This window comes from Entelurus aequoreus, linkage group LG22 (genome assembly GCF_033978785.1).
Source record: "Entelurus aequoreus isolate RoL-2023_Sb linkage group LG22, RoL_Eaeq_v1.1, whole genome shotgun sequence".
Taxonomy (NCBI): Eukaryota; Metazoa; Chordata; class Actinopteri; order Syngnathiformes; family Syngnathidae; genus Entelurus; species Entelurus aequoreus.
In genome coordinates this window covers 38,939,733-38,964,230 of record NC_084752.1, presented here as the reverse complement: position 1 = coordinate 38,964,230, position 24,498 = coordinate 38,939,733, and the positions used below count along the sequence as shown (strand labels likewise).

The 24,498-nt window shown below is 41.7% G+C and overlaps 1 protein-coding gene across 2 annotated transcripts; it reads right to left on the bottom strand.

Annotated features, from left to right (window-relative positions):
- Positions 1-898: 898 nt before the first annotated feature.
- Positions 899-24,342, bottom strand: evpla (envoplakin a). 2 transcript variants are annotated; one of them, XM_062033170.1, is made up of 23 exons: positions 24,166-24,342; positions 21,320-21,672; positions 18,414-18,513; positions 16,497-16,651; positions 14,802-14,925; positions 14,596-14,727; positions 14,258-14,299; positions 12,836-12,997; positions 12,642-12,749; positions 12,403-12,498; positions 12,211-12,321; positions 10,545-10,691; positions 9,247-9,401; positions 9,068-9,165; positions 8,825-8,994; positions 8,554-8,726; positions 7,044-7,182; positions 6,773-6,966; positions 6,560-6,710; positions 6,359-6,442; positions 6,179-6,286; positions 6,023-6,115; positions 899-4,599 (listed from the first exon to the last, which is right to left on the bottom strand). In XM_062033170.1, the coding sequence occupies exons 2-23, from the start codon at positions 21,370-21,372 to the stop codon at positions 1,216-1,218; spliced, it is 5,979 nt and encodes a 1,992-aa protein (XP_061889154.1). In that variant the 5' UTR covers positions 21,373-21,672; positions 24,166-24,342; the 3' UTR covers positions 899-1,215. The 2 variants fall into 2 exon arrangements, with proteins under 2 accessions (XP_061889154.1, XP_061889155.1); XM_062033171.1 differs by having other exon boundaries at positions 21,320-21,654.
- Between the last annotated feature and the right edge of the window lie 156 nt (positions 24,343-24,498).

The following is a 24,498-nucleotide window of genomic DNA, read 5'->3' as shown; positions in this document are numbered from 1 at the left end:
CTAGATGACCTAAGGCAGATATATAGTGATGTTATGAGCTAGGTAACATAAGAACTCCATTACCCAGCATGCCACAGTAGTGAAGAGCATGCGCGGTAGCCCCGTTTAGGTTGTATAATGTAGACATGCCAGCTGGGATGTTTTTGATGAGCACCTTGTGGAGTAAACTTGAAGAAGTCAGCCAACACGCCTGGTCTGCATCTTTTATGATTAGACAAGACAACACATATATTTGCAAGGCCATTTTCAAGAAGGATATTTAAAGAGAAACTCCATCTTGTGAGAGCATGTCGGCCAACCCTGGAAGCTAGCTCAGCTGTCCATGAAATGTGAATTCATATATTTTGTTTCTTTTTTTTTTCACGTTTAAAATGTTTTTTGCAATTTTAATTTTGACAGTACCACATAAGATATGTTTTAATTGCTGATGCGGGTTTATTGATTTTTAAATGCGCCATAAAATAAACCGTTTTGTACAATGGCCAGTAGGGCGTAAAAGTGTTCCTGTATAGTATTTGTCCAGCAATGGTCATGTGGTGACATCAGTGATGCTATTTGGAGAAGTAATCATTGACGTCGGACATCACTGAAGGCCTAGGTGGGAAACACACGGCCCACCACTGATCGAATAGGATCAAATCCAAAACACTACACGCAGTCATGTTTTTCAATGACCTTGGTCTTAATTCAATGAATATCATCCACTTCTTCTCAGCGCTGTCCTTCATGCTCACCTTCTTTGGACCCATGGTTGGAAAAACTACCATGATCTGTCAGTTACAAGCTAATGCTAATGCTGAGACTCTGGATGTTCACTCCGGCTTTGGCGACACCAACTAGCGGTGCTGACCGAGGAGGTATCTGAAATTGTAAGTCACTGTTTAGAAGACAACACAACTGTTATAATTTAAATTTATTGATCTGCTTTTCATAAAGTATCAAACAAGAGTGTCTATGATAGCCCACGAGTAATACAGAATCATATTGGTCTTGGTAAAATAGCATTGCACCATGTCCCAGTATTCCACAATAATATCATCGAAAAGGTACTTCATTTGTAATCTTCTATTCTAAAGACATCTTGCCCACATGTTTGGTAAACAGCGATCGTTTTTGTCTTGACAAAAAGCTCAGAAAATGGTATGCTGGGTTTGTTTGTACAATAAGATCCCAAATGTTTTTTGAATCCATCACTTGACGAAGCAGTAAACATATTTAGAATCTGGAAAATCTGCTGTATGTTGGAGTGTAACCCGACTCTTTGGAGGAGGCCGGCAGCATCAGCATGCCAGAGTTGGGGTCTCTCCTGCAGCGCTCCAGGGCTTGCTTGTAGTTGATCTTCTGCTTGGTGAGGGGGTCGGTGATGTCCTTCCTGTAACTTGTTTCAGCTTGAATCCCTCTCATCATGGTGCTGTCAATCATCTTGGATCCAATGGCGTCCACGATGCTTATCCTTCTGTTGCTTTTTGGATCAACCAGCCCTCCAGTCAGGTGCTGAGCTTCCATGTACCAAGTGGCACTTTCCTTTGGCATCCAGCCTTTCTGGACGGCTTCGCCCACAGACAGACGCTCTCTGGTCACAGGGTCTTCAATGCCGGTGTAGGCCTTTTGAGCGTTAAGGAGCCTCTGGAGCTGGCTGTCCTCCACGAGACCTCTAGTGGCCGCCTTGTGAACGGAGTGTCTGTCCTTGGTGGTGATGTCAATGATACCGCCGGTTGCTGCCTGAGCCTCCAAAAGCTTTTGGGCTGTAGTGGGGTCGATAAGTTTGCGCATAGCAGCGCTGCGCACGGTGAAGCAGGTGTCAGTGTGTGTATCCACGATCCCAGCGATTGGATGTGTCAGGTTTGAGTCGAAGGGAGCTGAATTGACTGACGTGCTGGTCCTGGAGCTAACAGAGTTGAACTGAGGTCTATGTTTTGTATCCCCAGCAACCAGCAAGGCAAACTCTGAGATGTGGAGTTTTCCCTGTTTATACATCTCCAAATCTCTCTGGGTCAGCGTGCCTTCCCTCAGGGCGTCCTTAATGGGGTACTGGTTTCCACTCTTGCGATCCTGCAATATAGACGTCTCGCCGTCAGGTCCAGTAGAAGTGATCTCCTCCCAGTCGCACTCCAGCTCCTGCAGGTGAATGTACTGCTGGCGATCGATCAGACGCCGCACGTAAGCATCATAGGGAGACATGTCTTTGCCGGTATCTGGATCCAGAATGGTGATTTTGGTGGACACGTTGGTCTCTTTAGTCCTAGTTTCTGAATGGTCCTCTTTCTGTATACTCAGCAGGAGGTCTCGGATGGTGCTGTCACGAATGTGGATCTTGTCCTTTTCGCTCAGGATTTCCCTCTCAATCATTTGGACGTCAGAACCCATCTTCATGCTCCTGTGCCGGCTCATCTGCGTCCTCTCACTCATCAGCCTGCTCTGCTTCTCGTAGGACAAGTTAATGTCTTGTTTCTTAGTCTCCAGGGTCCTGAGCTCACGAGTCAGGTTGTCCTTCTCCCTCAGGAGGGCATCTCTGTTCATGGTTATGGTAGTCTCTTCTCTAGAGGTGCTAGACTTGCTACTCATCAGATGGTTGACTTTGGCATTCAGACGTTTGATTTGATCCTCTACGTCCTGCCTTGCAAACTTTTGCTTGGATACCTGTTCCCTCAAGTGATCCCTGGCTGATTCCACAGCTTGGTCTTTCTCCACACGGACAACCTCCTTGTACACTTTCTTCTCACCAGACTTCTCCTTGTGGAGGACCTCAAGCTTCAGGGTGATGTTACGGATCTCTCTCTGGAGACGCAGGATTTCATTGGATTCCTTATCCATGTCTACGCGCAGGCCGTTGGTCATCCTCTCCAGTTTTGGGTCTCTCTCCACCTTCAGCACCTCCTCGACAACGATATTCTCCTGGATAGCAGGTGGGGAGTGCTCCAACTGGTGGATACGGAATCTTAGCTCTTTCAATTCCGACTCTGCGGCAATTCTCTTCTGTTGCTCATTGCTCTCTCTAAGGAGCCTCTCCTTTTCCCCCACCTTTGTTCTCAGATGCTGCAACTCCAGCTCGATCTGACGGCGAGTCATGACTTCTTCATCCAGGCTCCTACTGAGCCTCTCGTGGTCAAGCACTTGCCTCGGGTCCTTCTGTAAACGTACAATCTCCTGCACGACCACTTTCTCCTCAGGCTTCTGTCTCTCCAGCAAGATGTATTTGTTCTTCAGGTCAAACACCATCTCTTCGATCGAGCGCCGCCTCTGCGCCTCGTCGCGCAACTCTCTTCTCAGGCGGTCAGCCTCCTTCTCCAAGAGAGGGTCGGGTTCATACTTGATAATGTCTCTGGTGAGGACTTTGGTCTCTACCTTAGACTTTTCAGCCTTCCAGCTGTCTCTCTCTTTTTTGAGTGTTCTCACCTGTTCTAAGATATAGTTGTAATTGTTGTGGGTGATGTTAATCTGTTCATTTAACCTCTGAATCTCTCGCACATTTTCAGGGCTTCTTTCTTCCTTCACCACCTCTTGAAGGACTTCTTTCATCTCCACTTTGGGCTTCTGCGATCGAAGAATATTAAGCTCTGAGGTGATTTTTCCGATATCCCTATCCAAACCTGAGCGGTGCATGTTAGCCTCCTGTATCTCTTTCCTCAAACGCATTATCTCTATCTCTGTATTTGGATCGATCCGGAAGATCTCATTAACGACTTCCTTCACCTCCACTTTGGGTTTGAAACTGCTAACTTCTCTGTAGCGACTGTGGAGTTCCAGCAGCTCTTTGGAAATGGTGTTGTTACCCATCATTTCACTCTCCAAAGATGTTCGAATCCTCTTGGTCTCTGTGATGAGTTCAGGGTCCTGCTCCACCTTTTTAATTTCCTTTGTGATGACTTTTGGCTGGATGTTGGGAATCAGTCTTTCCAGTGCATTAATCTGGCTTCTCAGTTGGAAAATGTCGTCGTTTATGAACTTCACTTTGTTATTCTCGTCTGAAATTTCGGTCTCAAACACTCGCACCGCTCTCAACATCTCTGGGTCTTTCTCCACTTTTAGTACTTCTTTCTTCACCACCCTCTCTTTGATGAGTGGTTTCTTCTGCTGGAGAATCTCGATTTCCGTCTTGATCTGAATGTACTCTGATTCACGCAGCCGGATGTCGTCTCTCATTCTCGACAGCTCGTCTCGAAGTCTCCCAGCCTCCACATCCAGAAGAGGATCTTTCTCAAACTCGGTCACCTCTCTAGTCAGCAGTTTGGGCGGAGTATTTTTGAAGTTGTCCTCTAGGAGGGCAAACTTCTTATTGTACATCTCCACCTCGTTGTAGACGGTGGTTCTTCTCATGACCTCTTCGTGTAGTCTCTTCTGTAAATCTAAAAACTCGGCCTCACTTTTTGGCTCACGATAGTATTGGAGCACTTCTTTTTCTTCCACACGTTCTACCCCTCTGCGATTCCTCAGTGACATCAACCTGTCTCTGAAGGCTTTTAGATTGGTCTCAACATGCAGTGTCCTCTCCCTCTCTTCTTCCAGCTCTCTGACAAGACTGTTTGCCTCGGAAGCACTCCTTTGCTGGCTTTCCAGCTGCACTTGATGTTGCGCCAGCAAGTGGACTTTCTCTTCATTCTGCAGCAGGGGAAACGACAAAGTGTTGAAGGACAGTAAATGATCCAGTCATTTGTTGTAGGTATTAGTACCGTAGTGATGGGAGTATTGATATCAAAATATCAGTACAACCGATGCCAAGTGTTATAATAATGGATTAGATTCATATAGCGCTTTTCTATCGACTAGATACTCAAAGCGCTCACATCTATTAATCGTATCGATTTTCATTTTAGTATAAAGTAGTGCCTCAATTTACAAGCTCAATAGGTTCTGTGACAGAGTCCTAAACTCAAAACACTTGTAACTCAAATCAACATCTCTTCACACTCACGTTTCCCCGTTACAATGGTTGGAAAACCAATTTCTATCAATCTCTAGCTATAAGCTAATGCTAGCGAGTAAGACCCGATGTTTCCGGATGGTCTTACGGGGCTGATTAGTTGGAATTTGCTATGCCAACTAATGGCGGGGATGCTTGTAACTACAATTTTTACTTGCAACTTAATGCATAACAATGAGCCGAGAGACAGCTCTTATCTCTTAGCACTCCTAAGCTGAAGTAACATTTGGTCACAGTTATAGCAAATGTGTGTTTGAGAGAAGCGGTTCAAATTAGTCAGTGCTTTAGTGCTAAATTGGCCCACAGTTGACTTTAAACCAGTCTTTCTCAAATAGTGGGGCAAGCCGGGCCCCCTTGGGGAGGGCGCATGTGACCCTTGGGAACATGCTTTATCAGTATCATGAAGTATCTTGCTTCAAACCCCGCTTGAAAAAGCTGTGCATTCCTCATCTTGATAAATAAATAAATAATCAGCTCAAATTGCTTTATTCGTTTTGGTTGGTTTATATACTGTGCTCCTGAGCTATGGTGCAAATCAATTTAAAAATACATATATTTATTAAATTTATTTCATTGAATTTTTAGTATCAAATGGTTGAAGTTTAAGTAAGGACTTAAAAAAAAGAAATCAGACAAATTGATGAACTTTAAATCTTTTCTGTTACAGACCAAAAACAATGTTGATAAAGTTATTGTTTGTTGCAAGTTGACCTATATTTCAGTTTTTTTGTCTTTAGTGTTAATTAGGATACGATGTCATGCACAACAACTTGATAAATAGTCGAGACCGAGATTGGGGGCGGGCGGAGCGGAGTGGAATGTTTTCAAACAGGACAGGTAAAATGCAGAACAAATATATATATATATATATATTTATTTATAATATAGCTGTGTTCTTTTGGGTATCATTCATTAGAATTTTAATGGATATTTATTTTATTGATACATGATCATTAAAATGATTAGAATCTATTTTAGTGTCAAAGGGTAAATCAAGGTGTTTGATTGGATAATTGATATTGGTAGTGTATTAGTATTTACTTGGTATGGTATCAATAAGAACATCTGGGGTGTGGCCCATCACTATGTTTGTGCTCTTACTTGCGCCATCAGATTACGAGCCAACACCATCTGCTTTTGGCGCTGAGCATTTTCAGCGGTTGCCTCAGCGTAACGGTTGACCAGATCCATTTCCTGTAATAGAAAGGATGTAATATTGAAAGAAATGACACATAGTGTCAAACTTGCAAAGGCTACCTCTTTCTGAACAGCCTCGCTGAGGGTGAGCGTGTAAGGTCTCTTGGGGAGGGTGGCACCGGCGCCTTCAAGCGTACTGTTGAATTTGTCCGTGTTGGCGTCATACTCCTGCATATTGAGAAGAATTAGGGTGTGGTGTTCTTTTACTATTTTCTAGCCCGGTTTTAAAAACGGCCTTACGCGGAGTAGATTCTGGACGTCCTGAGACACGTCAGTCAGTCTGTCCATGTCGTTTCCTTTGCGCTTCAGGTCATCCATCACCCTCTGTCGTCATTGAATGATAACATACTATGAGATTGCTACAATAGCTGGTGAATGAACGTCGTGTGAGTGTGAGAGTACAAGGAGATGGCCAGCAAGCAGGAGAATGGGTTAGCTCACCTCCTGAGAGCTCTGCATAGCAGACACCTGAGCCAGATCGTCGTTGTAGTTTATTTTGTTTTTCGGCAGATTGTTTAGAAAGAAATTCAGAGACTTGGCAGAACTTTGGAACTCTTGATTTTTGGAGCCGGCCTCTTGCAAGATGTTTTCCCTGGGAAGGAGTGTTGTTTAAAAGCGACACACTTGATAGTCAGACAGCAGTGTGATCCTCACCTCTCCTTCAGCTGGTTGTCAACGTTAAGGTAGCGGTTCTGCAGGTGTTTGACCTCGGTCCTCTGACGCTGGATGTCGGGACAGAACTCCTGGTACCCCTGCTGCAGGGAGCTGCATAGCTGCTCGGTGTTCTCCAGATCCTGACTCAGCTTCCTCATGTCGGGCTGAGCCGCTGCCACAGACTGCCGCTGTTGCTAAAAACATTGAGACACGCAACGTTCAGCGTCTTTGTTGCGGAGAAACAGTTTGGAATTTGCAGTCATTTCCTTACATATATATTTTCATTGGCAGCTTGGATTGAGCTTGGCACATCAAGTATTGGACCGTCTTCACTGAGCTTCTTCTCAAAGCCAGAAACCAGGCCATCCACCTTCTTTATCTGATTCTCCAGGTTGAGTGATGCATTCGCCCTAAATGAATAAAGAGAAACCTGACTTCTGGTAAATGTTGGCTATTAAAGAGTGGCTCTGCACTAAATCCTCTGAGGCAAGGGTGTCCAAACTCTTTATTTTCACATGTGCATTAATCATGCTAAAACCAATCCTTTACATGTACTGTTCACTCACTATATGCTAAGCTATCTGAACTAAATAGCGTATTAGCTTTGTGTTGTAGATGACAAAGCAACTTAGTTTACCAATAGTCTACCAATATATCTCGTAAATTATGAATTTAGTTTTATTTTTGGAATATGCTCTAACCCAGTTATTCTCAAACTGTGCTAATCAATTAAATATTCTAACACAGTGTTACTGTTCAAACTGTGGCCACAAAATATGAAATATAATTGTTAAATAAACATCTGCCTTGTTTTAATGAATATGTAGGCCTACTATGCAACTGCATTTTAATGTTGCTCAATGTGGTGGTACCTGGTGAGCCAAGTGTTTTCTGAGGGGATACTTAGTGAAATAAGTTTGTGAGAACCACTGCCGTAGCCCAGTAAAATCAAGATGGGGGGCCGAAAATATTCTGCGTATTCAATCATCTTTTAATAACAGTACCCATACAAATGTAAATCAAATATTTGCTCAAGTATTATTGTTTAACTGTCTTCACACATATGTATGGGTATCTTTTCACATTTCAATCAATACGGTACCGATTCCCAGGTACCATACTCAACAGTACCAATTTTAGGTACATTTGTTCAAATGTGTTAATAAATGTTATTAGTTTTAAAAAATATATGTTTACATTTAACATTCAACCTTGAGCTGTGCCAGTTATCTTGTTTCTTACACTTCTGTGTCTCATTTGCAAGTCGTGTGCTGTACTTTATCGCAGACTTGTAGAGCAATTCCACGACATTTGATGGCAGTGTTGTACAGACTACAATGTATCGGAAGTAGTTAAGTCAAATGTGCCAGTCTTTTCTTTTGTTGAGACCTACAACGTGTTTATACTGTAAAAATTGTACTTGATACACACCGGCTGTTTGATTACGTGCATCTCAGTTGCAGTTTTCATGACCAAATTTGGAGGAGTTAACATCGCCATGTAAAAGTGCTAATGCTAATCAGTTGCATGTCCATGGCAAATCCAAGGTAGCACATTTTCAAAAAGTGTAGCCTCACTGTACTTTTGAGTGCCTTCTTGCTGTGTTGGCATGAAAAACTGTAACATCACCAAAAAGCAGTCCGCTCTAAGTGATTGACCGCATGTTTTTTGGCCAAGTGCTTGAGCACGTGCAACAAAGGTGTGGAAATATGGCACCCTTTGGTTCTACGTAAATCAGTGACCGGCAGTACTGATGGATCTCGGTAGTCGGTAAGGCTTACTTCTTTGTGTAGAGGTCAGCAAGTCCAGCAATGCCATCATGCTTGTTGTTGGCGGCGTTCAGTTTGAGTGGCAGTGCCGAGAAGGCATTTGGGTCTTTAGACAGGAGAGGCTTTAGTTCAGCCTGAGCAGCAAACGCCTGTTTCTCCAGGTCGTTCAGTGCCCTGGCTGCTTGCTAAAAAGAGAAGGAAGCCATTTAGGCTTTGTTGTCACTTTCCAGTGTCATCTTCAGCTAAAATGAATGAATCACAAATAAGATTCATTATTACTCACATCTTGATCCTTCAACCTGTTGGTCAGATCTCCAGTGGGGTTGGAGTGGCTCAGCGGGGATCGCATCCGGCTAAGCATGCCTTTCTCCGCATTGGCCAGGTCGGCATTGAGCTTATCCAACTGCTGACCCAGCATTGACAGTCTGGGATCCACCTGGGCGGACACTGGGGCTGAATAAGCAAACGGAACGTCAATTGACAATGGAAGATGAAGATGGATGCAAGAACTGGGTTGGCAAATGACCTGATTTCTGGGCCTGGGCCATCTCTGACTTGTGATTGTTGAGGGACTTGGCCAAAGCGGCTCGTCTCCTCTTGATGTCGTCCAGTTCACCACCCATACTGTTTCAAAGACAATCTGTATCACTGGCAAGTTTTTGCCTCTTGATAGTAGTATTATTATAAAAGGTTTGTGTGGCTTACAGGTCCACTTTGTTAATGGCCTCTGGATCAGGCGGTGGAATCGTTAAGCAAACCGCTGGGAAGGTGCCACCGACTCCTTTGCTGGTTACAACATCCCAGTTCTGAAGGTCAGAATTGGATTTCAACGTGCACTTCTCTCCTCTTGACAGACTTCCCTTGATTAGAGAAAAGACATGAGATATAAGATGGGTATTTTCCTTCAAAATAAGTCTGAAAAGGACGGCTTAGCTTGTTTAAATTTTAGAGATCTAGGCTACGTTCACACTGCAGGGTAGCTTGTCCAATTCAGATTGTTTTGATCATTTTATGTAGTCTTCACATTACAAAAAATGCAATGTTTTGCAGTAGAAAGGGGATTCACATGGCCCCATTTGTCACGGTTTACCTGACACATAAAACGTAACAAATTTGGGCGGGTGCACGATCCACTTTAGTCGCCGGATGGCAGTAGAGTGTTGAAGTGTCTTTTGTGGCAATTGCAACTTTGACCACAGCGTCAGTTATGTAGAGTGGCGCTTTTCATCATTTTTAGCAGACTGCGTTGCAAAATGATTAGCCTCCCCCTCTTCCTCTCACGTGAGATCCACCCAGGAATGGGGCCATATGAACCGCTTCCCCACTGTATGTGAAGGCAAACTGACACGCATGATGTTATGACGTCACGTGTGCTGCAGTGTTTACGGGTGCAAACATGGACCCAATTCTAGTAGTCCTGGCACTTTTGTGGACATTTCAAAGATTTTGTGCAATCAAAGTCAACATTTTCTGAAGCCAATGATTGCGCTTCGAAGACTAAGAAAGGAGAAGGCAAGCATTTTGGCCTTTTGCAGTTCATTTGCTCCGACGTCTGCCTCGAAGAGCGTGTTGGCAAGCAGTCAGAGACAAGAGTGGTGGAACATTGACGTGAGTTTTAAAACATTATTTTAGCCTCTTTTCTGCTCATTTGTCAACTTTGCAATCGTCTATTTTGGCAACAAATTATGGCGCTTATTCAATTGAATTTGACCAGAGGATCCAGACTGCAATAGCATAGCATACATATCTGGTTTATAGCCCACTACCAAAAATTGCACTGTTCACATTTACATGAAAAAATCCAATACATGCCACAATTATGGATTTAAAAAAAAGACCCTATACATGCAAAGCAACAGATGGTGCTAAATGACTTCTCCACAAGCCAGCCAGAGCTTTTCTTCCTGTCACTCGCAAACACCAATGATTGTTTTAAAAGAAATCATGTATTTGATTCGTGAACAAATATATTTTCCCCAAAACGAGTCTTGGGGCTCCTTTACCCTTTCAGTCTCCCAGTCACAGAGCGACTCCACCATGACCGATCTGTTGAGGGGGCTTCGACGCTGCTTCAGAGGAGCAACGGTGGTGCTGCGCTTCCTCAGGTCAGCCAGCAGCTGCTCACTGTCTTGCACGGCCTTCTCCTCTACCTAAATATATAGCACAGAAATAATAAATGCTAAAATACACGTAAGAATTAGGGACAAATGACAAAACGTAAAGACACAGAAGACAAGAGTAAGAAAAGAATATTAAACACACAAGCAAAACAAATGTTTTCAACATATTTTCTTGGTTATGTGTGCAGTAAGCTGAAGATGAAGCCAGTTAACCAATTTTGATAACATTTTGGTAACTACTCATTTTCACAAATGAATGCATTCTGGAGGCCAAGGATTCTTCATTGACAAAGCAAAACCTTTAAAGTATTTTTAGGCATTTCCATTAATTATTCAACGGGTTAGGACTGCAATTAATTTGTGGCAGTGGGCAAGGAGTTATAGATGTTATCTAATTTGCAAAATTGGCCATTGTGGAAGACAAAGCAAGCAATTAACATGAAAATCAAAACAAATTTAACAAATATAAATGAACTTTCTTCGGTGGCTTCTTTGTGTGTGCTTTATAAATGCAACCTCCAAAAAAATCATCTGTGTGTGTGGGCTTGCCTCATTTGCATAATTGATTACAATGGCTGCTATAGGAGAGAGGAATAACGTGGTGGGAGACATAAAGAGTGAGTTAAAAATGCAAATTATGGTTAGAACTATAAATTAATTTTCTTCTGTTTATTCTTAGTTTAGTTGTATTCTTCTTGGTTCTACATCGGTAAATGTTAGAGTATCAAATTTGATCAAAAGACTGAATGCTTGTGATATTCACAAACAAACCAGATTTATTGACTGGCTCGTTAACATGAACGATGGATTTGTGACAGTGATGAAACACTGTAAACTAAGGCAGGAACTGCGGCATCTTTGCACAGTGGGTGTGTGTCTCCTCTCTGCTCGGACTGGAATGGCACTTACTGTCATTGCACTTAAAAGTGCAACTCAATGTGTTTTCAGTACTAGCTGTCTGTAAGAGTACACACTCAGTAGACAGAGGACTGCCTGTGAGGAAAGGCTTACGACAGGACATTAGAGAGATAGGCGCTTTTATGTACCCAAAACATCCCAAAAAGTTGCTAGATTTGTCCCTTGTCGCTTTTGAGGAAAAAAAGTCACTAAGAGTTTGAAAGACACTCGATTTAGCGAGAAAGTGGCTGAGTTGACAGCACTGTGCTGAGGTGTGTGTAAAAGATAGACGCCAACACCCGCTTTACTTTGCTTCTGATTGCTTTACATTGCGCGGTGCCTTCCGTGGTTGGCTGGATTTAGACACAAGAACATATGGATTTGTCTCGTATTGGTCGTATCAATCAGTACTACTCCATCTACCGCAAGCAGCAAGGAAAAAGTTTATTATTCTGAAAATAATAAATACAGAGTAGTAAGCGTGAGAAATGTCAAACGTGGCATCTGCCGCAACAAAGTAGTGTATGAAAAACACTCCGTGAATAATGCCTGAACCCCCATGACAGGTGTGAAATCCAAATGAGGAGCAGTTTTCCTCCATGTTTCCACCTTCCAAGGTGACATGCTAACCTAACTTATGTTCTCCTAGTACCTCAAGCTGCAGCAGCACCTCCGAGTTGCTCTTCTTATTGGAGATCTTCGGGTCCAAACTAGTGTTGAGTTTGTTTAGTGTCTCTGACAGCTGCTCGGAGTCCAGTTGATACTGCAGAGTAAAATGTCCCCAAAAAGATCGGAAGATGAGAATTTTCAGATCCAGTTTCGAAAGGCGTCATTGTGTCCTTACCTTTTTGTAGTTCTCCAAGTTGTCCAGGTGTGTCTCTTGACAAATGCACAGGTGGAGGAATTTCTGCCAGTCGTTGCGAACGGCGTCTCTCTGCTCCTAAAATGATGAAATACATAACAATGTGAGGAAAATAGTAAATGCATGTCTGGTGAGTGGTACTGGGAGTAGTCTCAGGGCATGAATAAATGAGCCAAGCATTGTTTATTGACGCGTAGTAGCAAAATGAGTTGTGAGTGTACCTGTATGATTTGGCTGGCAGGGTGATTTAACTCAATCAGCTTGTCTCCTTCATCTTGCAGTCTGTTCACCTCGCTCTCATGTGACAGCAGACTGTTGTTCTTGAAGTTCTGAACAAAGATACACAAGCAGCAGGTCAGTGCACACCACGCCTCAAATCCATCCTGATTTTCAGTACGACTCTGTCAACACCCACCTCGTACTGCCTGCGAACATCTGGAGGATCCGCCATGCGGTCACTCCAGTCCTGCTTCTGGATTTTATTCTGCTCCTCTCCCAGGAAACTCAGCTCCTTGTTGCAGCCCTGCATGTACTCGTGCAGGCTGTTCAGGTAGTGGCCGCGCCACTTGGAGTTTTCCTAGGAATAGAAATAGAAATAGTGTAAAACATGCATTCTTAAAACATTTGGTATGGGTTGAAATGGCGGACAGGTATCATTCAAATTGAATGCAGATATAGAGACCAGCATACACAATATTTGTATTTATTATTTATGCTAGAAAACTGCTGAACTTCTTTATAAAAGGTGTTTAGGTCATACTATCACAAATGACTATATTCATTGAAATATAGTAAATAGGGGTGCACACAAAAAATCAATTTACATCCGAATTGCGATTCTTATTTACACTGATTCTAAATTGATTCATATTAATATGATCTAAAAATATCTTTTTTTGAAAGGAATACATCTTTAAAAAGACGTGTTCAGGCCATCTCCATGCAACCAGAAGGACCTTTTCTGTAACCTATAAGCTGTTTTGAAAGAATGTCATTATCATTATTAAACCAAATAATACTTTGCGATAATCCGTTTCAATTGGGAATCTTGTTGAGTCGAGAATCGATTCCGAATCGAATTGTCACCCCAGGGATCAGAATCTGATTGAATCGTTAGGTGCCCAAAGATTTAAACCCCTCCTAAATATATATGTATATATTTTGTATTTTTATTTGATTTTTTAATGTACATTGTATTCATTAATTATTCATAGTATATTTTATTTTAGCAGCAATAGTTTTACATTACATTATGTGAATCACAACTTAAACTATTAATTCAGGAGAACTTTATTATTTATTCATTCATTTATTAAATGTGTTTGTGTTACATATTGAGCACAGGAGGTGAACAAGCAAATGTGTGAGAAATGTCTATGTAATGGAAAAGGGGTAGGATCTGCTTTTTCTTACTCCTTTTCGGACATGTTATAATAAGAAATTGGAAATATGCAGTGTCTCATATTGTAACTGTATGCATGTTCAAAATAAATCAAAACTTTAACCACAATAAATAAAAAATCTAACTGAATAAATACAAATTATATGCAAAGGAAAAAAGGGACACATTTCAGCCACACTGTAAAATTACTAGCAGACAATATATTTTAACAAGGAACATATAAAAGCTATTCAAATTCAGAAAAACAACATAGGAAACTGCATATACAATAATCTAGTTCATATTTATCAAGTATATATTGTTATACATCCAAGTGAAGACAAAGATAATCACTTTATATAGTGTCCAGACTATGGGAGGAAAGGCAAACGCTATGCCAAGAATTCTAGGTCAGATTTGATATCATTTCCAGGTGTTTTGCCACAAATTACTCACCAGCATTTTGTTGTACTGCTTCTTGTATGCCATGTAGTCGTCCTACAAGACAAAATTACCAAATTTCATTGATTGATTGAGAAGTTTATTGACATCTTAAAGAATTGAATCCATGTATTGCTTTAAAAAGGCAAATGGATGGCGCCAAAAGGCTTGTTTCCATCGTGGCCCATTAAATATTCATCACATTTGATACATTCAATAATAAAAGATATATAACCTGTAACATGTATATAAAAAATTACGTTTAAAAAAAAGGTATAAATGATGTACAAATGCCACATAAGGTACTACAGTACTGTCAAATATGTATACTGCAATAACAAATGGATGATCACCTTGGTGCCTGCAGAACTGACACACAGCTGTGAGTTGTAGGCGTCCAGCTCCTGCTGCAGGAGTTTGTGCGATGCAATTTGCTTCTCCAGCTCCGCCATGGTGGGGCCAAACGCATTACTGTTCACCGCTCTCTGAAAACACACACGCACAATAGGGTCACTCATTGGCACGCTATGCTGTAACATTTTTGGCTTGCGATGCATACCTGCTTGTCATTAAAAACAGACCCCCAGTCGATTCTGGGCATCAGTGACACATCATCAATCTGCTCAAAGATGTCCCGATAGAAAGTGCAGTCCTTAAGCCAACGATCATGGAGATGGCGGACACTGGAAACATTAGTGGAACAATTAAACAATATGTAGTAACCTTACCTACAAGAAAAAAACATTCATAAATGGGTGTCATTACTGCCATGGCAACATACAACTACTACTGTATATAACAGGGGCCCAAAACTGCTACCCACCAACGTCCCAAATAATTTTTGACAACATTAAAGTTGACATCATCTGATGGATGATGTCAATAGTGTTCGTCATTGCCCATGAGCATTATAAGGCTCATAAAGTGCATAGAATCATTACGTAGGTTCCAATTCAGACAACCTTTCTCACACATGGTCCAAATAATCTCAACCAACACTGAAAGTTGATACTGGTGGTACAAAGCACAAAGCCTGCCCACTGAACTATGTGGACGTTGTAAAAAAATGTCCAATCCCCATACACAATTCAAAATGACACCCATTTAAATCCACAAGAAAGCACGATGGGCAAAATGCAAAACACTCTCTCCATACTTCCACATTTGTGACGCATTTTAGCTACTTGATATTTCTGATTGATTACAAATGTTTAAGGAGGTCGTCAGGGAAGTAAACAAGGTCCTAAAATCCAATGTTTTATCTAGGGCTGCAACAACTAATCGATTATAAAAATAGTTGGCGATTAATTTAGTCATCGATTCGTTGGATCTATGCTATGCGCAGAGGCAATTTTTTTTTAAAATAAACCTTTATTTATAAACTGCAACATGTACAAACAGCTGAGAAACAATTATCAAAATAAGTATGGTGCCAGTATGCTGGTTTTTTTCAATGAAATACTGGAAAGGATAGAAATGTAATTTGTTTCTTTTATCCGATTATTAATCGATTAATTGAAGTAATAATCGACAGATTAATCGATTACCAAATTAGTTGTTAGTTGCAGCCCTAATTACAAGGCTCATAAAGTGCATAGAATCATTACGTAGGTTCCAATTCAGACAACCTTTCTCACACATGGTCCAAATAATCTCAACCAACACTGAAAGTTGATACTGGTGGTACAAAGCACAAAGCCTGCCCACTGAACTATGTGGACATTGTAAAAAAAATTCAAATCCCCATACACAATTCAAAATGACACCCATTTAAATCCACAAGAAAGCACGATGGGCAAAATGCAAAACACTCTCTCCATACTTCCACATTTGTGACGCATTTTAGCTACTTGATATTTCTGATTGATTACAAATGTTTAAGGAGGTCGTCAGGGAAGTAAACAAGGTCCTCAAATCCAATGTTTTATCGTTTATAGTTCATATTGTAGTGATGCCAATGTGTTGTTGTTCAGTCTGTTAGCTACAGCTTGTTTTAATGAAGGCTTTAACAAATTGAAGTGTCTGATCATTTTCTGAAAATATTGTAAGTCCTACATCTGTCATTTTTGTACAGAATGATTGTTACAATCAGCGCTGTGCGGCGAAAAAAAGGCTTGTAGAAGAATAATATAAGAGCCAAATAGATAGCGTGGTATATAAATGTAGTCTGGACACAGCTCTCAGGTGTGTGTTGGCACTAGCATGGATACTAATTGTCTTCATTCCACTTGTCAGTTGCAGCGAAAGCACTCACTCGCTCTCAATATCTCTGGCCTGCGGGTGTTGGAGCGACTTGGCTTTGTCCACATCCAGGAAGAGGGTTTTCAGCAGACCCTCGGCTTCGCCCAGCTTGTCGCAGATCTCCTGTTGATGCTGGTAGGGGACGTCGTTCTTGTCGTTCTCGGCATCCTTAGAAGAAGACGAGAGTTAGAGTGATTTCAGGCTAATCACACAACAAGTGGGAAGCCATTTTGGCCTTCTCCACTGAAATACTAAAGTCAACACCGCTTTTGCTTTGTGCAAAATGCATACTAGCAGGTACTTTAAATGATCATGTGTGTCACGTAAACTACTGCTGGTCGCCTACCGCTTGAGCACATTTGTCCACCTTGTAGCGTTTTTAGGATAGACCATAGGTAGACATGTGACATCCGCCAGTGAATCGAGTCTTTTGAACGACTCTTTTCAGTGAACGATGACAACTGATTCGCATTTGCAAGCCGTGTTTTTGGGCATATGTAGATGTGCATGCATAGCACCCCACTGGTGACTGGACCAGAAACTTAGGGAAACACAGCAATATTCTGCTCTATTGTTTGATGAGGATATGTGAAGTAGTTCACACCGGGTAGGGTAGCACAATTTTGTATTCACTTTTTTTTTTTTAAATACTTTTGATATACATTCATGCATAGATTTTATTGTCGCTTATAATTTGTGTACTTTTCTCTGTACAGTAGAACCGCGACTTGCGAACCAAACTTTTTGGTTAACAAATTTTTAGGTCGAGCCAAATATGCTTAACCATGTCTCTGTGTACAAACTCTTCATTCATTCATTTTGTGTCCAGCTGGCAGCCATTTTGTGCTTGCTCGTATTGATGAGATTGAGGAAGCCTGCTTCGTACCGCAGCAAGTCTTTATATGTGATGAGAACATACTTTTTTGAAAAAAGATGCCAAAGCAAACTTATTTCACAGCGGAGGAGAAGACTACTTCTCGTTCAGCGGCGCCTCTTCGAAGAGCACACACATCATTATCATCCCGACCTGTCTGCTTCTTTCTCTCCTCTTGTGAACGGCTCCTCTGCCGATGTTAATGTACTGTGTGAGTGGGTATTACTTTTTGAAATGTTTGCGGTAATATGGTTGTTAAAGTTAAAGAATACTGTGATTTCTGATTGTTTGTGAGGGCACCAAAGGGACTTCTTTGTGCGTGCTGGCAGAGCAGCGAATACAGCGCAGTTCAGCTTGAGGCAGTTGATCTTGTTATGTTTGTATGATATACAGTACTGTATATCACTTTATAATGTGTTCAAACCTTCACTAAAATATGGACTTTTATCGGGGCTGCAACTCATTATTCATATTTACATTGTTTCTTACAGTGAAATGTGTTTCACTATATAAACTTTTCAATTTACGAACCCTGTTCAAGAGCCAATTAAGTTTGAATATCGAGGTTCTGGAGTGCTACCATTTTAAGTAATTCCAAAAAGTTTAGTGACGTCACTGTGAAAGCATGGGGGTATGACACCACCTTAAGGAATGTTTACAATAAAAATGCAACAAAAATAAAAGTATAAGCAGAACTTCAGAATGATTGCCACCAATAGAGTAATATTAGTGTAAATGTGTTCCACATATACTGTAACTGCTTACAACCAGCGATTCCTTCTTTAATAAAAAAAATGACCAGCAAGTCTTTTGTACATATATGCTATCGCTAGCTTGGAGCTTAACTGTGCAGTATAATAATGCACATGGCTGAAGTAGCTAAGGGAACACAGGACACCCTCCTTCTCCTATGTTGTTTTCTAGTGTGACTGATGGTTTATTGCAGCTTTTATTTTGAAGCTCAGTAACACAGCTTTTGACCAGCCACCTTAGGATCAATTCCCCAAAACCCTGCATGAAAGAAACCCCAATGACTGTACGTATGCATTTTCTTACCACTGCCAAAAGGCTCTCAGCCCGGAGGATGTCTTTCTCCACCACGTCTGCATTCTTTTGCATCTGTATGATCAACTGTGCCAGGCCGCTGGTCGGGACACTGCAAGGTGAAGGGCAAAGGTTAAGACTGATGTCATTCATCAGCTGGTGATTGATGCCATGCAGACGACTGACACACACACATCCCCTCCGACTGCTTTGGCAGCATGAGGACAATTCCTTTCACCGTCCGAGCCACTCCCGGAACGTTCTTTAGATGCACACCATTCCACGGATGTCACATACGGCCTCGGGCAGACTAGAGGAGACACGGTGTATCTAGCGGAGCCCCAAAACTCATTGAGATGCTTTTTAGTAAGTCGAAGATTGACAGCCGAATATCCTCCATACCAAACCACTATTTTCCTATATTCAAACACAGTGTTACTGTTCAAACTGTGTAGCTGCGGAATAAAACCTCTGCCTTGTTTTTAATGAATACTTAGGTCTACTATGATACTGTACTTTAATGTGGGTCATTGTGGTGGTACTTAAAGAGCAAAGTGAGGTGGTACTTGGTGCAAAAGGTTTGAGAAGCACTGCTCCATAGTGTTATTAATGCACAATACAAACACATGATTTCATATATCTTTGCCACTAGTAGGGGTGTGAATCTTTGGCCACCTAACCATTCCATCCCATTACCATCCCTCCATTAAGAATGGATTCAACACAGTTCTCCATTCAAACCGACTCTCACAATGTATTATTTGGTATAATAATATAGAAAAGCTCCTTCTGGTTCCATGGAGATGGCTTAAAAACTTATTTTTAAAAATGTATTTTTACAAAATTATTATTTTTTTAATTAGATTTTTGAATTTTTTTTATTTTTTTTTATTTATTCTTAAAAATGATGAATCAATTTAGAATGGGGATGAATAAGAATCGCGATAGGGATGTGAATCGATTTTTTTGTGGACCGCTACGCACCACTGTCGTCCCCCCCCACATGAGGTTCGGTTGGTGTGAAGTGTCTTCTAGAAACATTGACGATAAATACCCTTCTCAACATCACTCTTGGTTTTATCTCACTTCATGTTTGAAGGACTTTCCAGCTCTGAAACTCCAGATGGATTTTAACACAGCTATTTTTACTTTGCAATGACTGGGAACTCTGCTTGTCCTTGCCAGGTGAGACAGGTATGTGCTGAAGTCACCTGCAAATGATTATATGTACATCAATGTGTTTGATTCTTGATATCAGGCATGAGTCGAGCACCTAAAGTGTCGACGTCACTGCGGGGGAAAAAAAGACAGAAGATGAAGCTTAAATAGACATTTCCAGGAGAAAAATACCAACAAGTCACTGGCGTGAGTCATTAATTAGCTGCCTTGCCTTAGATGCAGGCTAACCGGATTAACGGCATAATTGAACAAGGCTTGTCTGCATTCTTCATGAAGCCACTGTACACTACTCCCTCGTTTACATGAGTGGCATAGTTGGACGTGAAGACACCCACCAAGCAAGTTCCACACAAATGTCAATGCATCACACATTTATTCAGAATGCATTGCTGACTAATCAAAGCAGGGTAGTGGGGGTGCGCTTATAGGGTTGCTTGGGAAACAGAATTGTCCCCCCCCAAAGAAAAGAAGTTGTTTTGAGTCTAAAAGTGCATTTTCTCGTGTGACCGTGAGGATCAAAACTAGTTCGTCAAATCTGAATGCAATGAATGGGTGACAGCGCGCTTTGCTCTGCTTTACATTACAATTTTACGGCTCACCAATGAGAAAATAAAAGAGCAGAATTCACCTTCTATTTGTAAAATGGTGTCTTTTGTGGAACCAGGAAGGAAAAACTGGGCTAAACGTTAAGCTACACCCTCATGCTTGTTCCATGTATCGTCTAGTTTGTTAAGTTTAGTTCATTTTGCACTAAAAAAACTATTGCTGAACAATGACTTTTAACTGCGTGGCGAAGTTGGTAGAGTGGCCGTGCCAGCAATCGGAGGGTTGCTGGTTACTGGGGTTCAATTGCTGGTTACTGGGGTTCAATCCCCACCTTCTACCATCCTAGTCACGTCCGTTGTGTCCTTGGGCAAGACACTTCACCCTTGCTCCTGATGGCTGCTGGTTATAGCGCCTTGCATGGCAGCTCCCGCCATCAGTGTGTGAATGTGTGTGTGAATGTGGAAATAGTGTCAAAGCGCTTTGAGTACCTTGAAGGTAGAAAAGCGCTCTACAAGTATAACCCATTTATCATTTATAACTAGATATCAATCCAACATATAAAGCTTGTGAGTGAAATATTATTACAAAAAGGAAGTGAAGACAACCGGCCCTGCCAACAGGGTGTTCTTTATTTATTTTCCAAGGAGTTGGCAACCCGAATGGTTGGGGACCAACGCCCATGTAAGGGACAGAAACCAGCTGAGCAGCCCTCATCACGCCAAAGCTGACGAACAACACAAAGGTGAAACATCTCAGCCTGCAATAATAATAATAATAATACCATTCACAAAACGCTGCATGACATGGGTCGGGGTTTTAAAATACATTATGACGCCCTAAAGCTACAGTGGGTACTTTATAGAGCGCATTGAGGCTGTGTGAGAAATTTCAAGTCAACCAGCCATAGTATGCGGTTTAATAACGGTTCAGCGTACTGGTCAAAAAGAAATAATACTACAGGCAACACAGCAAGCGTGCGTGGAACGTTTAAAGTGCAGCTGTAGTAGAATTGTAGAGAAACCCCCGCATGTTCAGCCACTACACTTCTATTCAGCCAAGACTTTGAGCTCTCAGCTGAGCACCAATCAGTGCATCATATAAAAAGGTGGAGAGGAAGAGGAAACCTGACACGCTTCTGGGCTCAGGTGGAACAAGAGCACCAAGATGGAGATGCAGTATCACTATTCACTCACCTGTTGATCTTGACCGACGTGTCTTTCTCCTTTTTCTTAAACATCCTGGACATTTTGTGTAGGGTCAGAAGACTCTCTCCCACACTCCTCGTCCTCGGGTTCCTTCCAAAGTCTAAACACAGCTAAAAGCCTCACCTACTACACGTTCATATCAGCAACGCAGCAGCTCCTCCTCCGCGACGGGCTGAGCGGGCGTGTCACCGCCCAGACATCCACCACCACCACCACCTCTGCAGTGGAGGACCGGATTGACCAGTTTGCCTTCCTCCCACCTCGTCCAGCCTTGCTCATAACCAGGGGGGCCGGGATGCACTCTGCATGGGGCCCATCCATGACTGAAGACACATGCATTCCTTTAAATCCACAATTTTGACATCAGAACACTTGGCACACTCAAAGTTGGGACACTTTTAAAACAGGACAAAATGTCATTGAAGAATGAAAGCATGGTGTATTCTTCTTCAATACTCTAGTCACTGCACTTAGGGCCCACTTCCACGTACACTACATACAGTCCTATTATGACAAATGTTATTTACAATGCTTTTTTCATCTCAAAATATTGCATGGCTGGAGTTGCTCGATTTTATTTCATTCGATTGATTAACATTTTGTGGTTTTTGTATATAACATTTCAACAAAATAAAACCTGAGAAGTTTTTCAGGCTAACACTGCTATTAAGTTGTACATCAGCAGCCAAGAGGAGCTTGTATAACCTGTAACCATGTTTGGAACGAGTCTTATCCTAAATTATATACAAAATAATGAGAATTGTGTTGAATCGAAAATCGATTTTGAATCGAATCGTCACCCCAAGAATCGAAACCGAATCGTGAGGCGCTCAACAATTCCCACCCCTATCCTCTACTTGGGCAAATGAAGGCCCGGGGGCCACACGGGGCCCGTTAAGCTTTTCAATCTGGCCCGCCGGACATTTTCAAATAATAGTTTTAGATGTAAAGTGTAGCTGCCGTTATGATGTGCACTCATGTTTTCTAATGATCTTCAACTGTACTAAGTCTTTACATGCTTGGAATCTGCATCATATACTAGTTACTATGCTCATCTAGTTACTTATTATGGTCATCTAATTAGTTACTATGGTCATCTAATTAGTTACGATGGTCATGTAATGAGTTACTCTGGTCATGTAATGAGTTACTATGGTGATTTAAGTCACGGCAGCTCAGACGAGGCACCAAGCAGTGTTTCTCAGTTCTTTCTTTACCTACTCAGTGGCCTAGTGGTTAGAGTGTCCGCCCTGAGATGGGTAGGTTGTGAGTTCAAACCCCGGCCGAGTCATACCAAAGACTATAAAAATGTGAGCCGTTACCTCCCTGCTTGGCACTCAGCATCAAGGGTTGGAATTGGGGGTTGAATCACCAAAAATTATTCCTGGGCGCGGCCACCGCTGCTGCCCACTGCTCCCCTCACCTCCCAGGGGGTGAACAAGGGTATGAGTCAAATACAGAGGACAAATTTCACCACACCTAGTGTGTGTGTGACAATCATTGGTACTTTAACTTCCACAGAGTGTTTCCAGAGTGTGAAATGTGGGTGTCAGGGACAGACGTGGAAGGAGATTTTGACAACAAAGTTGTAAAGCTTAGTGATGTATTACATATATCAGATTGTAGGTGGGGTTTTTTACCCTTCACCTTCATATTTCACTGTTTGTTGCACTTCGCTGGATTGTAAAATATGTGGATGGAGAGTGTTATGTTGTCAATATTCAGTGTTTTATCCTTCATAGTTAATATTGTCCAAACCTTTATTTTCATGTACATTCTGTGTCAAATTCCATTCCATTTAAGGTGGTCTGTCATAACGTTTTTAGCTTTCAATCAGACAACATTGTGAGGTTTTGTATTTTGTATTAGTGTTTCTAAAAATAGATATACTGGCCCCCGAGTCAATATAATTGTCCAGGCCATGGAAGTGTGAATGAAAGGAGTTAGCTTACATAACACCTATGCCGTACAGTACACTACATGTCTCAGTGTAATCCTTAGCTGCATCTAATACTTGCCATTATAAAAAAGGTGAGTCACCGGTGTGAGTGTAAAAAAGAAACAAAAGCAAGTGGCTAGGGGAATGCAGCAGAGTGACTTTCCTTGCCAGCACACAATTACAATTACACACCCTTCCTGTAGCTCCATAGCATAATCCAGTCATACCAAAGACTGTAAAAATGGGAGCCATTACCTCCCTGCTTGGCACTCAGCATCAAGGCTTGGAATCGGTGGTTAAATCACCAAAATGATTCCCGAGCGCAGCCTCCGCTGCTGCTCACTGCTCCCCTCACCTCCCAGGGGGTGAACAAGGGTGATGGGTCAAATGCAGAGGATAATTTCCCCACACCTAGTGTGTGTGTGACAATCATTGGTACTTTAACTTTATACTAGGGCTGCAACAACTAATCGATTAAATCGATTATAAAAAATAGTTGGCGATTAATTTAGTCATCGATTCGTTGGATCTATGCTATGCGCAGAGGCAATTTTTTTAAAATTATTATAAACCTTTATTTATAAACTGTAACATGTACAAACAGCTGAGAAACTATAATCAAAATAAGTATGGTGCAAGTATGCTGTTTTTTTTCTCAATAAAATACTGGAAAGGATAGAAATGTAGTTTGTCTCTTTTATCCGATTATTAATCGAAGTAATAATCGACAGATTAATCGATTATCAAATTAATCGTTAGTTGCAGCCCTACTTTATACCTGCCATATTAACCTACAAAAATAGTAAATATAGTTTGTAGTGACTGCAGAATGTAAAACACATTTAAAGATACACTGGGGGGAAAGAGACAAAACAACATGCTAACGTTAGCTTACCCTGTTGCTTTAGCTCTGGGCGCTACTGTAGTGTTAAGACTCCACAGTCTCCCCTTTGCTGTATCTGCCCCAAGTCTCCTCTTGAGTAAAACATGTCTTTTTGTTGTGGCCGACATGTAGTCAAGTAATTAATTACAAGAGACTCTCTTTCTCATCATTATCAAAGACTGATTCTAGTTTGCTAGCATGGCGCCTTGAGAGTGATGCGTTCAAAGAAGCTCGGTAATTAGCCTACCATTCTTGAGGCTGAAAGCGCGCCAAACCGAGATGAGTGAAATGGAGTTCTTTGCAGTGGAATGTTAAAGGCGGCTTTATAGTACGTGCAGCCCTGCA

Excerpts from the sequence above, each read along its gene's own strand:
- evpla (XM_062033170.1), bottom strand. The coding sequence starts at position 21,372 with ATGTCCAGGATGTTTAAGAAAAAGGAGAAAGACACGTCGGTCAAGATC. Across the intron at positions 18,514-21,319 it reads ACGTCGGTCAAGATCAACAG|TGTCCCGACCAGCGGCCTGG; the intron begins GTGAGTGAATAG and ends TTCACCTTGCAG. Across the intron at positions 6,287-6,358 it reads ACGTCCAGAATCTACTCCGC|GAGTATGACGCCAACACGGA; the intron begins GTAAGGCCGTTT and ends CTCAATATGCAG.